Raw genomic sequence first — 15,387 nt, 5'->3', positions numbered from 1 at the left:
TAGACTCAAAATTGGACTGAAAATTGCATGGACTCAGGATTTTAAAGCGCTCGAAGAATCGAAACAGGTCTACTACCAGCCTTTACAAACTCAGTCGGGCTGAAATTTTAGCCCTGGTTTTAAAATAATTCTGACGTGTCATAACACAGCCCGCGGGCTGAAACTTTCCATGTAATTGAAAAATACTTTGGCCCCGGTTTGCCGGGCTGAAAAAACACGATGTAATCAGCCCTTAATTACATATTCAACAAGAGCTTGGTCTTAATTGAAAGGTTTTAGATAATAAAGAAAAAATTATAGTTAGTAAACTTTTATTATAATATGATAAAGGTTATAAGAGTAAGAATTTTAAATCCTACACTAATATCAAAAATAAATAAAAAATTGACACATATACATTATTCGTATGAAACAAAGAGGTATTATATGAACCTCGTTTTCAATGTCTATCCTCTACGATGTTATATTTACTTCGTTAAATAATTATGGATGTGGCAGGTGAACTCATGCTACACAGACGGCTTGTTTTTTGTTGTGTTTCATTAAATGAACAATTGAAAGAGTGCCAAGATGGATAATTGCTCGGAATATGTCCGTTTCTGTCATTCTGAATCTAACAGTAATGATAATAAAGTCTGAAACACGCTTTATTGAAATTTTAGAGTCCAATTTTGAGTCCAGAGAAACAAAATATGAACCTGTCCAGTCCAGTCCATATTTTGTACTATGCCGAAATAGTCAAATAGTTTAATGCATAAAATACTTACAGATCTTTCCTTCACGCCTGAAATAAGTTATATAGATACTTGCCAATTAATTAATATGTACACATAAAATTATATAGCATTAACGTTCCTATATATATAGCCCCGTTTACACTACACTCGATTTAATGGCACGGCACGGCTAAAATGGGTACCCGTACCCAATTCATCTATGCTCGGCGCCTCGGCCTTTGTTTTGCTAGCCTGAACACTAATAAAATCGGGTACGGGTACGGGTACCAATTTTAGCCGTGCCGTGCCGATAAATTGACTGTAGTGTAAACGGGGCTTATATATATCGTATCGTCATAAAAATTGTTTTTCTAACTAGTTTATATATGGTTAAATTATATGATTATGAGTGCATAGAGGAGATCGTTTAAATATTATAACACACACAAAATACGACGCAGTGTTTGGAATGGAACCACCAACCAGTTACGGCATCTTCACAGGGAAAACTTTTGAAATGGCTATCCACATTGCATGGCCATCCATGTTTCCACCACAACCGTGTAATATACTTGCATGTCTTCACGTTCCCGCGTGTTGAAGAAGACTGCCGTTGCTAACAACGGGTAGACAACGACGACGAGTTATCGAAAATGTAGCTTAAAAGTTAGCTTGGTACGCAAACAATATTCATGACGCTTTTTGACTTATCATTGTATGCCCTTCTAACGATATCCACAGCTTCAGAATGACTTACACCTTGTAAACTTTCACCATCGATTGAGATAAGCTCCCATCCAGGCTAAATCATTTAAATGAAGAAACGACAAATTCATTACGAGAACTATGACTTCGCGGAGTTCGCGCCCTTTCTTTCTCATTGGTGTCTCTAACTAACTCTAAATTTATTAGTTTAAACAGAGGACTATAGCGCCAAGATTCTTCAACGTTTTAGTCGGTTTCTGATTCTGATTTAATCAAAGTTAAAAAAGAAATTAAAGAAATTAAATCAAAGGCAAGTATAGCTCAATCAAGCCTAAACGTTTGGGTCTTAATACTGTTTTTTTTTATTTGTGGATTGAATCAACAATTTGTGTACCTGCAAAGTTCCGTCATCATCAGCAGCTCCACCTGGAAAGACCTTCTCGATGCGGATTTCAGGTTGAGCGCGTGAAGCGCTTCCCCCCGATACTGATTCCTGTAAGATGATAATTCATGCAGTTCAGACACCAATCACGTACACCCTTGATCACTTCTTCCTAATCTAACCGGCACCTACCCATGCTTGTGCGTATCTTCGGCAGTTCAAAACTGAGCTGTTGCTTTTCGGCTTCTTTGTATTCAACAGAGACTCGATCAGGGACTGTCAGGAAACTTCCAAACTCTGAACTGCTCGCTGGATTTGTGAAGGACGTGTCGTCGACCTCCACGGCTGGGAGGTCTGGGGTCAATATAGGAGGAGGTGAGGGCACGCCAAAGGTGCTGAGGTGGGGAGAATCAGCCGAGGCATCGATAACTGAACGAAATACATAAAGTTTGGATGTTAGTGTAAGCGTGAAATATCACCAAACAAGATTCATATTGTAGTTTAATTTCCCTTTTGATTACACTGGTATGAGGTAATATCCTGTCAAATCTAGTGCAATTCGTGCAATTCACACTTGTTTAATTCTGGCTCGGTCGCGTCATTATTGCGCCGGGATGAATGTTTGCAAGCCGTTTGCAAGCTCTCGCTTGCTATGTCTCATGTCCTTGTTAGCCCAATTCTAGATAGCCCAGGAGGACCGTGTTTAGCCTGTGTGAATTACAGGTGGACCACAAAACTGGACACAACTATTGCTAGGCTTCAAAGATCTAATTGTTATAGAGTTTCCTTGAATCAAAGCAGTTCTTTTTCTATTTACCTTGTATCATCGGTCCCATCTCAATATTATTGTTAGCATTTTCATTTGACCAAGATGCTCTATCATCGTGTCCACTCTTCTTCGCTTCTCGCTCTAAGATAGACGATCCTTGGACTTTTAAAGCAAGACGTTCTTTCTTTAGTTCCTCGCGTGTTTTCTTGATTTGCTCAGCTTCGCTTCGAGTACGGAGATGGAAATTACCGTGGCTGTCTAGAATGAGGAAAGAAACCATTACCATACGATGATACACTACCATATCCGTTCCACTCATGCACCACAGAGCCAAATACAAGTGCGTCCAACGAACACACTTAGTTCTCTTTAATATAGGTTTTATGATCCACGTATCTTATACAGCACTAAACTCTCCACGGAGACTATAATCTACCTTGCACAGCTTCAACCAAGGTCTTCTTTGGTTTTGTAGTGATTTCATTGTCTTCCAGGACAGGAGAGGCTAACAAAATAAGACAACAAAAGTCAAATTAAAATTTTTTATCGCATTTAACAATCAGTGCATTTAATAGCACCTTCATCGGTGCAACAAAACTGCATCAAGAATTTTAGCAGAATATCTGATCGTTGGCACTAGAAACACAACAAGAAAGCGACAGCTTTTCGCACTTGAAGGTTCAAAAGGATAACTTGTTTCTTTCTTAAATGTACCTGGGGCCTTATTGCCGTAAAACTCCAGAGCTTCAACCTCCCGATTTGAAATCATCGCATCAAATCTTCCGACGTCATAGGGAAGAATAACACCCCTGAAACAGACGCACAAGAAATTACAAACCAGAAAAAATAGTTGTAGAGTTCAGCCAGCACACAGCTGTAGTGAAAGCGGTTTTGAAAAGATGACTGAAGATTGCAATCGCTTCAACATGCCTGATATCTCTGAGAAGAATAGCCTTTCTCGGAGTGTCCAGTGTTACCAGCAAATTATTCACCAGTCCTTCGACATCCACTTCTTGGTCCTTATACTAGAGAAGTTAATAAAGAAAGTGTTTCAGTTCTTTCTTGTAACCGACCATGGCTTCTGACCATCATATTCTCAACTACTCTTAATTCCAGCTCATTCCGTCGCTACAGTAATCAGGAATTCTGATCGAGTAGATCACGGATCATTCTCCGTAAAACGAGAATTCCTCCGTCAAAACAGACACTCTTCTCTTCTTTATTTTGAGAAAAGAATGCTTGAAGTAGATCTCGCTTCCCATGGTAACAGAAGTTCCATTGGGTTTCGTACTGGTGTCTCAACATGCATGAATGTTTTCTTACCGATTTAATTTCCGTCATGACCGTGTTATAATCAATGTCGTCAAGAAGGTTTTTACATCTGTTATCAACATGATTCATAATTTCTTTGTAACCTGAAAGAACAGTTAGTTCATCTTATTATGCGCTATTTAGCATCAGGAATGCTAGGGCCTTTATTTAAGGTGGTTCTCGCGAGAAAGAGTGGAACAATTTCTCATTGCTTACCTTTCTTGCGGACTTTATGCTTCTGATCTCCCTTCTTCCTAAAGCTCAGCTTCGCTTTGATTTTGTCCCCTTGTTTTTGCAAGAACGACTTGGACTTTTTCACTTTTCGTTTATCGCTCTTCCTATGGCTTCCATCTTCGTTGTCACCTGATCGACTCAGCAAGTCATCGCCGCTCACGCCACTTCCGTTCGAACTGCGCTCATTCACACTTCCAGTTGATTCATCATCGCCACTTTTTAGCTTCGCCGTCTTCGTGTTGAGACTCGTGACGTAAGGACTGGCCGCTTGTATGACGTCATAAGGACTCGGTTCAGAAGCCTGGGGAGGGTCAGTTTGGATGGATATTTCTTGTGGAGTTTTCGCGGGCTTTTTTTCGAGCAACGCTTCTTTGGGTGATTCATATAGCTCAGATTCTGAAACTGTTTTTGTAGTACTTATTAATATCCTCATGTCTAATAAGCTAGGTATTTTTGACCTTCACTACCCTTCTACTTGTCGTGTACCTTCAATTTGTATATCCTTCACAGGGATCTCGGCCTGAATGCCAATCTCTGATCTTGAAAGACTTGGAGATGGACTGAGCTCTATCAAGTCTACTTGAACACTGGAGTCCCTACGCAAAGCTTCTTGAAAACGTGTATCTGGTACAGATAGCGTCGACATATTCTGTCTTGTCTCGTGGGAAACTATCACAGAAAAAGGAGATATGTTAACTGTGGAAAATCATTGTTGCATTCACTTGTTAAAGGGGTCGGAATAGAATACTGCATCATTTACCATTTGCCTTGGTCCCGTCTGGGTATATCCAACACACATCGGAATAAAACAGTTGTGAGGCAGGCAATATTCCAACCGACTAAAAAAACAAAAAAGATTCTAGAATTAGAATGCGTAAGAACTAGACGTTCTAACTTCGTGATTCTAAAAATTGGGAAATTTAAAGTTTAGGCGCACGAAAAGTGTTGACTGATGTCATCTCCTTCTTCTATAGACTGAAGTGTTGAGTTTTGAAATTGCAAGTCAGTCAATATCAAGCGATGTGTGGGTTAACAGGTTAGCACGCCGATTTCTTCAATTCCTGATAAGAGCAGTTTGTAAGCGTGTACATTTTGATTGTAAAACAAAAAGATCCAAACCTGAACGGGAGAGCTGGAGATAAGTTTAGAAACGGGATGGTTTGACCGCAAACGACTCAGTAGAGTAATTCCGCTTTTCTGCGCAGCTAACCTGGGATCAGTGAGTCTGTGACGTACCTTCACAGTCATTATGATGTGCTGCTGGGATTTTAAAAGGTTAACTGCGTCTTGATGCGCAATACTTTCAAAACTTGTACCATTGACATTCAGTATGAGGTCTCCAACTTGCAGTCCAGCGTGCTCTGCCACGGATCCTCTGTCAACTCTATATATAGAGCATTGTAATGAATAATCAATTGAGATTTTGATGATAACCCTTTGGTTATCGTTGAAATCTCAGTTCATTCATCATAATAAAGTAATGGCGTTATGGTAACAAATATATGTAGTGCCAATTCAATTCTGAGGTAACCAGTGAAGATCAATGTATTGATGATGGTGATAATCAATAATGAAACTATTGGTGATTATAAGTTTATAACCAATGCAATGATATTCAAAGATTGCTAGCGGAATTGATACGTAAACAAATCGTTGACAGCGCTAATCAGTCTAATTTCTATACCAAACTTACTTTGAAACATAAATCCCCAATCCATACTCGTTCCCCCCTCGGATATTGAATCCAATAAATTCATTGTTTTCAGAATCAATTACAAAATTTATCCTCTTCTCGTCAACACTATTCAGAAGATTGATATTCGGTTGAAACTCGAGACTATGATGCCCGCTACTGGCCTAAAACAGAAGCACGTTCGTCACGACTTGGCAGTTGGCACGCAAGTGTGTAGTGTCCATATTAGTTTTTTTACACCGGATATGCCCAATGCAAGTTAACCCCTCACCTTATCGCTATTATCACTGTCGTTCACCACGTCTTCAACTGGTAAACCATGGCTATCAACCCTGCAAAGATACCACAACTTGACTTAGAATTGTTGACTGAGATTGCGTGCAACAGTTGTACTGCATGGTGAAATCGTAGGACACTCATTCAGGTTCAAGCCTCGACGCAGGAGGGAAGTATAAATTGAGCGTATGGTTGCCTGTAGTATAAAATAATAACCTGCCTCGCCTATTGTCTGCCATATAATTAACAATCCAAAGCGTTGACAAACATAAGCTGAATTATCTTTATTAAGATTAGAGTAAATATCACTTAAAACCCACCATGAAAAACCAGCTTTTATTTCATTAAACTCAGGTACTCTGCCTTCCGATTTCACTACCAACTTCACTTTACTAATACCAGATAACAACTTGACCGCTGAACTGTGGGTGATATTTTCAAAATCGATACCATTACATTCGATAACTTGGTCGCCAACTTGCAATCCTTCCTTGAGCGCCATAGTGTTTTCGTCAACGTTAGAAATATATACACCAGTACCGAACTCCCGACCGCCACGTATCGAGAATCCCAAACTAGAATCCGGAGTTGGTTTCTGAATGTTCACCACACGAAAGCTACCGTTTCTTCGCGACTTCAATGAGTTTGTGCTGTGTGATTTATGCATCTCTGTTTGACTAGGAGGACGGAATGGCTTTGACATCATATTGTACGGTGCTAAGTTATCGAACTTGTTTCTGTAGCTGGCTGGCAATAGGTTACGTATGTCAACGAGCAAGTCCAGCTTCTTCGGCGTATCAAGACATGACTTTAAGCTAGTAACCAAATGTTCCACCGACCTACTGGAATGAAAATCTTTCAGAAGGTCGTGAAGATAATCCCTGTCCGTGTCGGTCAACAATCTTGAAACGTCCCGTTGAAATTTCCTTAATGTTTCGGCGTTTCGTGGGCTTGTATTCGACATGTTTTGAAATAATTTGTTACACCTTTACACCATACATGAATAGAATACCCTACCTCGACAGTGGGGGACAGATCACGCCGAGAAAACGATGTTTTTTTAAGTTATTTCGGCCATAATACAACACCTTTGTAGTTCAGTAATTGCCCTTTATTAAGCGTCGTTTATATGGCGACCAAGTCATGGTGATCGAGTTTACATTATAATAGATTTGTTTGCAGACTGAAAGATCATCTGAGATCATTACCATACATATATCAAATTCCACGCATTGTTGCGTAGTATTCGTGGGGGGTGGGAAGCGACAGTCGGGTAACTTGTGTTCATGGCTGCAGTCGAGGAAGCAGCAACTATAGAACTTACTCTCAACATTGCCGCTGTATTGTTCACTCGATGCAGCTATACAGGCAGAGGGTTTCATTGTACGAGCTTTTAGTTTGTTATTATGACATTGAATACTGCTCATTGTGATCCAATTACAAGTTTTTTACCCAAATGAAGCTCAAATTTCGTAAGCTTCTTAAATCTTAATAAACTCATTAGGTTAGCAAGTACCCGAGTTGGAATCACTTCGTTTAAGGTCATTTCGTACAGTTTCATTGTCGTATAAACGGGATACCAATCTATAATTGGGAAATGAATCAAATGATTGATCTCTAAAGGCGCACTCACATCCAAACTCTATGCATCGAGTGGGAGATCTCAACCACGTTTTAACGTGAATTAATAATTTCAATTGTCACACTCAAAGAGTACGATGAGCTTTTGAATACAAAAAAGTATCTGCTTGTGCGATTTCTTGTAGTCATTTTATATCGTGACAATGTGTTTGGTACAAGATTTCATGTGCACTATTAAATACTTCTGCATGGAAAGTGGAAACAAACAAATACTTCTGGAAACAAAACAAGTTATGCATCATAATCTTTTAAATTCATCTTGTAGTTTTAGGCCGCAAGAGCAATTTGGAAAGGAAAATTGATAAAAATTTTAACAGATTGATTAGCGAAGGCACACCGGCACTTCCATTGTGGTTGGTGAGTTCCAGGAATTGGGACTAAAATATATACAAAGACGAAGTGAATGGTTTGTACAAACGGAATGCAACACACCCCTCACTGCAAATATTTTACATCTCTACTCCGAAGTCAAGGACAGTTTTACTGCATAGTCATAAACTTGTACAAGCCTCGTTATATTATATTCAAATTCCAACTAAAAGTAAAATTGTAAGTTCATCATTTATTGAACACTGTGATTCTCATTACATAAGTTATAGTTTGGAGATTATGAACATATTTTATAAACCTTCCTTCTTCCAAATCTAAATTCTTGCAAACTAAGACTCGACTAGAAGCTAAAGAAGCAGCCATGGTCATCAGATAAAAAGCGTATTAGGCAATGCTACATGCTTTAGAGTTCAGGTTCATATAAATATAAAAGTATCTGTTCTTCCAATAAAATACGAAGCATATTCACAAGCGTCATCAAAATGAGAGTAACAGAATGATAAAATTCATGGCAGGCGAAACACCGTTAAGTTGTTAATTTGGAAATGCAAAGGTCGGAATTGTTAGAATAACCTGGAGGAGATATTCCGTAGTTTGAACGCGATTATAATTCATATTCTTTTGCGAGATTTGGTGGCTCTTAAAAGAGCCGTTTGTTTAAATTGTCTTTGTCTTCTTCAATATCTAACCGCCGAAACCATAGAGGGTTCTTCCTTGTCGTTTCAAGGCATAGACAACATCCATAGCTGTGACAGTCTTCCTCTTGGCGTGCTCGGTGTATGTGACAGCATCACGAATGACGTTCTCAAGGAACACTTTTAGAACACCACGAGTTTCTTCGTAGATCAGACCAGAGATACGTTTAACTCCACCACGACGAGCAAGACGACGAATGGCGGGCTTCGTGATTCCCTGGATGTTGTCTCGTAAGATTTTACGATGACGCTTTGCGCCCCCCTTTCCAAGACCTTTGCCTCCTTTACCGCGACCTGACATTTTACCTTCTTAGCTTCGATACGAAATAGTCCTCTTGTGACGAGTTTGCGAGAATGATGTCATTCCGTTTCTACTGGCGGGAATAAATACGCTCTGAAGTGGCCGGACGTCTTCGAAGACGATACTATAATGATTTTGATTGGATAAAAGAGACGACTCCTGATTGGTTAAAAAGATCGCCTTCTAATTGGTTCGCATTCTGTGATACGATTGGTGGGTTTAGATATTAAAATTTATAATTACGAAAGTTTTGCATTTACACTTTGATCCATATTCCTTGCGATGGTCGACAATAAAATATTTCACAATATTTACCCTATTCAGAGAAGGTTGATTTATACATATTTCTCTTACGAGCATGACCGCTGATGTAGACACAAACTATATTTTTGCAACATATGTTGTACTTTGCTCCAATTCTAGACGAAATATCTTCACTTTCCCGCTTCTAGTTTACTTCTGATAGATGTTTTATTGTTTGTCGACTTGCAATATATATGGGGGCAAATCAAGTAAAATTATTGCAATGGTGCTTTATCAATGACAGACTACATTTCATACGTCAGGAGAGAATTAGATAAAACATAAAAATATATTAAATAAAATAGGGTGGTCATCGTGACGAGTACTGCTGAGCATTCCTTATAAAAAATTATTTGTCTAGCCTGCTCGCAGACTGAATTAGGGGGAATGAAATGTGGTTATATTGCCCCAGGTTTAGGAAATTTATTGGGATATTGCTTATAATGCAACTAGACAGAAGCACTTTGGAGGACTCCTTAATTAAAAATCCTTTATCTAGGGGAATTTGTTTACAAATGGTGTAAGATTACAAAGTGCTTTCTTATGTGTGATGCTGTGTGTCACTATTAAAATGAATTTTCGCATTTATCTCGATTTCGGTTTTACTCTTTTTTAGATTTTGTGGCTCTTAAAAGAGCCGGGTTTTTTGTTGTTGTCTTTAGGACTCGATTTAGGCACGTTCACCACGGATTCGTCGAGCGAGCTGGATGTCTTTAGGCATGATCGTGACTCGTTTGGCGTGGATGGCGCACAAGTTTGTGTCTTCAAACAGACCAACAAGGTAAGCTTCGCTTGCTTCTTGTAAAGCCATGACGGCCGAGCTTTGGAAACGAAGATCGGTCTTGAAATCTTGAGCAATCTCACGAACCAACCGTTGGAAAGGCAGTTTGCGGATCAGAAGCTCAGTGGATTTCTGATAACGACGGATTTCTCGAAGGGCGACAGTTCCTGGCCTGTATCTGTGAGGTTTCTTTACACCACCGGTAGCTGGGGCACTCTTACGAGCAGCTTTCGTTGCCAAGGTCTTTCTTGGTGCTTTTCCACCAGTTGATTTACGAGCGGTTTGCTTGGTACGAGCCATTGTAATACAATTTCTAACACGATGTCAAAACTACTTCAAATATTTATCTCTGACGATAATCGACTGATGAAGATGAAATCAAATTTTGCGCCACTGTTTTTATAGGCTTGTGAAGCACCATCATTATTGGTTGATTTAGAAGAAAGAAATCATAATCTGATTGGATAAATATTGGTATTCAAATTTGTTACGCCCTAGAAATGGCGCTCTGTGATTGGTGTACTCACAGAGATTCCTTGGTAACTGGTAACTGGGTAGTTAGTAATTTGGGTTTTGGATCCTCATAATAGAAAAAGCTTGCACAGACATGCTTGCAATATTGTAAACGTTTTATCTATATTATATCCACCTTATATTTGCCAAGTGACAGAATTTTTTTGTTTGAATACTATCACTCAATATATGACACTCAGTCCTGTCATTAATATCGATGGTTCCATCAAATCAAGCCCCGTTGTTCGTCATTGACTATGTCTGTATACTTTGTTATACTGTAAATAAAGCCGATGGTCACTTCATGTAATGTGCTAGTTTTATCATAATCGACGACGAGAAATCACGAGATAGCGTGAACTTATTTCACTACATGAAATTAAAGTATAAATGGTTTTAATTGTTCTGTATTTGGGGGATTGGTTTTTTGGTCTTAGACTTTGCATTCCACCCTGTCCCTGACGTTCATTATTCATATTACCTATATTGCTCACTAACACAGCTTCCTAGACCTAGAATATATGATCATTGTCGCCATGCCGGCCAGCCGAGTCTATTTATTGAATATTTGTCTCGTAATATTTTCTCATCTCAGTACAAGCGCACGTAAGCACAGTTTTTCAAGCATTGGAAACCTCAAAATTTGGTTGAACTTGCAACGGTTTCGCTTGTCGGAGATACAAAACTTCGGACACGTATTGTGTTTTCTACTACAATTCAACAAGGAAATTCACTTTGAAATAATGCGAATTCAAAAATAACGTTTTATGGTATCGAAGTTTATAACCGGAATTCTTAGTGGGTAGAATTTAAAGTGAAAACAAAGCTTACATCGACCGAGACGAACAGTTTAAAGATCAACTATGCGGCTAATGCATACTGAATATTTTATATATTTTAGAAAATTGAAGAATTGCGTTCGGCCGAAAAGCTCCATAAAGAACAAATCACTAATTTCAAAGTCCGTATAAATACTTTCACCTAACCGACTATGCATACAATCGAAAAATTCGTCCGAAAATCGACACTACAAGTCGATGAAGAAACACAATTTTATGGTAAAATGACCACCATGTTGAATGTTGCAAGTCTCTACGTTGTGGTCCGGCCAGCTATCATATAACCACGCGCAACTTTCAAAAAGTTACAATTTCGTGTGGTCCTCATTTGCAACATTAATTTAACCGTTCTCTTAGGCTCTTAGCTAGCTACAGCGAAGAAGTTAATCACAGCGTATTGAAGATGTCTAATCCAACAAATGCAAAACGTTCTCATCCGCCTTACTTGGAAATGGTCTTGAAAGCTATCGCCGGACTTAAAGAACGCGGCGGTTGTAGCCAACAGAAGATTGTTAAATACATAAAAGCCAATCACGAAGGCATATCCGAGAGAGTAAGCGTTTCAGTGAGAAAAGCGATCAAGAAACTTATCGAAGAAGGCAATGTCAAAGTTGGTACCGGGGGAGCGAAGAAATACGTATTGACCGACGCGGGTAAGAAGCTAGCAATTCAGCTAGCAAAACCAAAGGTTGTGAAGAAGCCCACGAAACCGAAAAAGCCCGAGGCAACGAAAGCTAAGAAGGACAAGAAACCCTCTGCAAAGAAACCAACAGCAAAGGCATCGGTTAAGAAGTCTGGTACACCAAAGAAGAAGCCTGCAGCGAAGAAGGCGAGCAAAGGAAAATCTCCGGCCAAGAAGGCTGCAAAGAAACCAACGCCAAAGAAAGTTGGAAAGAAACCAGCTGCGAAGCCTAAGAAGCCTGCCGCTAAGAAATCTGCAAAGAAATAAATTTAATACCGTCTTTTAAAGACAAAACAAAACGGCTCTTTTCAGAGCCACCAAATTTGTAAAAGAAATGAGCGTTATAACTCGATATTGTCCAAACCAAGGAAACCTTTCAAATCCTTAAACCAGTAGGTTTAAATCTGTTTATCAAAATTATTCTCTGATTGCAAATTTGCAACTTTGGCATATTAATTAATTGCTAGGAGATATGATCAAACTCCATGACCCCTTCCCACCTAACCATTTGCTTTTTATCTTTCTGACTTTCTACATAAATTGTGTTCCAATCATAAAATGAAATTGTATATTTTTTATAATTTTTGACTCAGTTGACTTCAATAAAGTCCCTGAGGTCCATCCACACACACAAATGTCAGAATATTTGTCTAAGCTTCAAAATACTATAACTATATATATACAGAGAATATATTGTTCAGTCAGGCTACAAAGAATTGATGGTATTCTTCAGAATATCCACAGCTTCAAAAACTTGCTCTTCATTAATAACCAGAGGTGGGGTAAAACGTATCTTGTCTCCATGTGTTGGCTTCGCTAGAAGACCATTGTCCCGAAGTCGTACACAAACCTCCCAGGCATCAATGCCTAAACAATATATAAAGTGAGGAGTTGTCATAGGATAGGGATACATCAACACAGAAATTCCATGAAATATTATGTATAACAAAGAGAAATAAGTACTATTAACAAAGTGGCATACCTTTCATTTCTTTTATAGTGATTCCAGTAAAAAGACCCTTTCCACGAATATCCACCACAACCTCTGGATTAAGCAAAGAAATCTCGGAGCGAAGTATTTCCCCCATTTTTGTGGCATTTTCTGCCAATTTTTCCTCCTCCAAAACCTGCAAAAGATTGGGATGTAAGTCCATCCTTACAACATTGAGTTTTCAAAATGATGTCAAACCTCTAAGGCAGCTATTGCAATTTTACAGGCAAGAGGATTTCCACCAAATGTTGAGCCATGCTGAAATTATATAGCAAAAATATTAGCCCATCATGTTTCATAAGAATTCCACACTAAACTTTCTAGGCCTTTAAAAAGATGCCCTAAACACTAATCAACCTGTAATCAATTCTTTATCCTTTCAATCCCTTCCCAAAAGCCATGAACAAAATATACAGACTAACCTCTCCTGGTTTAATTGTTAACATGATTTCATCATCACATAGCACAGCTGAAATCTAAAGAAGTATATAGTAGCTTTACTAGCTAATTGCCTTTGTCTCATAACCATATGCTACCAAGTACCAAACTTCTGCTTTTACATTTTTATTCCATGTTGAAAGTTCCCTCTTGGTTTGAAATGTAAAAGGAACATTTGGGCATGCAAACCTTACCGGATATAATCCACCTGAAAGGGCCTTTCCAAGAACTACAATGTCAGGACGAACTCCTTCATGATCAACACAAAGGCGTCTGATAAAGAATTAAAAGTGTCAGTGGTTTAACATTTCTTTAGCTACATTCAACATCAACAAGCTAGCTATACCTTCCAGTTCTACCTAATCCAGTTTGAACTTCATCAGCAATAAACAGGACATTGTGTTTATCACAGAGGTTTCTTACACCAGTCACATAACCTGGGTCTGGTATTATTACTCCAGCCTCTCCTTGAATTGGCTCAACCATGAAGGCACAAGTGTTAGGATCTTGAATTGCCATCTTTAACAATTAAAATGAAGTTGTATAGTCTTGTGTTAATAGTCAATGTTTAAACCACTGTTAGTTATTAGGTTGTTCATGTGCTGTTTAGTAACATGGTACCTGGTATTGATAAAGATCTCTCTTATCCATAAGAATTTAAGAAATATAAAAGACCATACCTCTAGTGCTTCCAAATTATTATATGGCACAATCTCAAATCCTGGCATGTACGGCCCATAATCCTCAAAGCAATCTGGATCAGTCGATGATGAACAAGCTGCTAATGTACGGCCCCAAAAATTATCTGCAGCAAACACAACCTTCGCCTGATTCTTAGGTACACCCTTCACCTTGTACGCCCACTTTCGTGCTAACTTTAAGGCTGTCTCCCCTCCTTCAACACCAGTATTCATGGGCAACACTTTATCATACCCAAAAAGCTTAGTCACATATTCCTCATATTCACCTATGAAAATATTCTGGTATGGTTAAAGGATTGATGTGACCATTGCTACACTCAGAGATCATAAGATTGAAACACTAGACAAGATTTAAATGAGAGCACCATATATACACAATATATATAACAACATCTGCCCAGAACGTTATATTCGTAAAATACTAGCCATTTTCTATTGAAAAATGAACAAATACGTGTACAACAATGTACAAAATACCTAAATAAAACTCTGCATTCAAGATTAGTAACAGCAATTACAATTACAGGAAAACACTTAATACCTAAAACGTCGTTATAGAAGGCTCTTGATGTTAACGTTAAATTATCGACTTGCTTTTTCATCGCGTCGATGATCTTAGGATGGCAATGTCCTTGATTTACGGCAGAGTAAGCGCTCAAAAAATCTATGTATCGTGTTCCTTCGACATCCCAGACATAGACCCCTTCTCCTTTACACAATGCCACCGGTAAAGGATGATAGTTGTGCGCCCCGTACTGCTGCTCTCGTTTAAAAATATCTTTTGTTGATAACGGCGAAGAACACGAAGCAGTGCATGACAGATTTCGACGGGAAAGCTTCGAAGATGTAGCGAAAATACGAGTTACCACAGAGCGAAACATTGTTGCTTCAACTTAAGTAACCAACTGAGCTACTTCAAAGTACATGTGACGTGTCCTGCACCTTAAATAATTACGAACTTTTGCTGTGCAGCTATCAGTTAACAAATCAGGAAAAAAATTCCGGGCCACGTGGATTTAAAAACCTTGTGTGATGAAAACCAATATAATGTAAACAAAGAAACCTTAGCCGGGTCTGATTTAATTA

The 15,387-nt window shown here is 38.8% G+C and overlaps 4 protein-coding genes across 4 annotated transcripts; 1 reads left to right on the top strand and 3 right to left on the bottom strand.

Annotated features, from left to right (window-relative positions):
- Window positions 1-1,975: 1,975 nt before the first annotated feature.
- Window positions 1,976-7,402, bottom strand: LOC114515900 (PDZ domain-containing protein 7-like). Its single transcript, XM_028535218.1, has 13 exons — window positions 6,407-7,402; window positions 6,082-6,142; window positions 5,811-5,974; window positions 5,354-5,501; window positions 4,878-4,956; window positions 4,604-4,786; window positions 4,100-4,519; window positions 3,896-3,987; window positions 3,503-3,597; window positions 3,287-3,381; window positions 3,009-3,077; window positions 2,621-2,830; window positions 1,976-2,232 (listed from the first exon to the last, which is right to left on the bottom strand). Exons 1-13 carry the CDS (start codon window positions 7,048-7,050, stop codon window positions 1,976-1,978), a joined length of 2,517 nt encoding a protein of 838 aa, XP_028391019.1. The 5' UTR covers window positions 7,051-7,402.
- A 2,480-nt stretch (window positions 7,403-9,882) lies between these two features.
- On the bottom strand, window positions 9,883-10,496 carry LOC114515784 (histone H3). The gene has a single exon (XM_028535083.1). It carries the CDS (start codon window positions 10,435-10,437, stop codon window positions 10,027-10,029), a length of 411 nt encoding a protein of 136 aa, XP_028390884.1. The 5' UTR covers window positions 10,438-10,496; the 3' UTR covers window positions 9,883-10,026.
- Window positions 10,497-11,907: 1,411 nt separating this feature from the next.
- LOC114516255 (histone H1-beta, late embryonic-like) lies at window positions 11,908-12,460 on the top strand. Its single transcript, XM_028535677.1, has one exon. It carries the CDS (start codon window positions 11,941-11,943, stop codon window positions 12,436-12,438), a length of 498 nt encoding a protein of 165 aa, XP_028391478.1. The 5' UTR covers window positions 11,908-11,940; the 3' UTR covers window positions 12,439-12,460.
- A 307-nt stretch (window positions 12,461-12,767) lies between these two features.
- On the bottom strand, window positions 12,768-15,338 carry LOC114516157 (ornithine aminotransferase, mitochondrial-like). Its single transcript, XM_028535557.1, has 8 exons — window positions 14,843-15,338; window positions 14,281-14,567; window positions 13,947-14,119; window positions 13,795-13,873; window positions 13,585-13,638; window positions 13,361-13,420; window positions 13,154-13,298; window positions 12,768-13,038 (listed from the first exon to the last, which is right to left on the bottom strand). Exons 1-8 carry the CDS (start codon window positions 15,180-15,182, stop codon window positions 12,878-12,880), a joined length of 1,299 nt encoding a protein of 432 aa, XP_028391358.1. The 5' UTR covers window positions 15,183-15,338; the 3' UTR covers window positions 12,768-12,877.
- Between the last annotated feature and the right edge of the window lie 49 nt (window positions 15,339-15,387).

This window comes from Dendronephthya gigantea, unplaced genomic scaffold (assembly GCF_004324835.1).
Source record: "Dendronephthya gigantea isolate DGI-Jeju-01 unplaced genomic scaffold, DenGig_1.0 000005F, whole genome shotgun sequence".
Classification (NCBI taxonomy): Eukaryota; Metazoa; Cnidaria; class Anthozoa; order Malacalcyonacea; family Nephtheidae; genus Dendronephthya; species Dendronephthya gigantea.
This window is presented reverse-complemented; position numbering and strand designations above follow the sequence as displayed.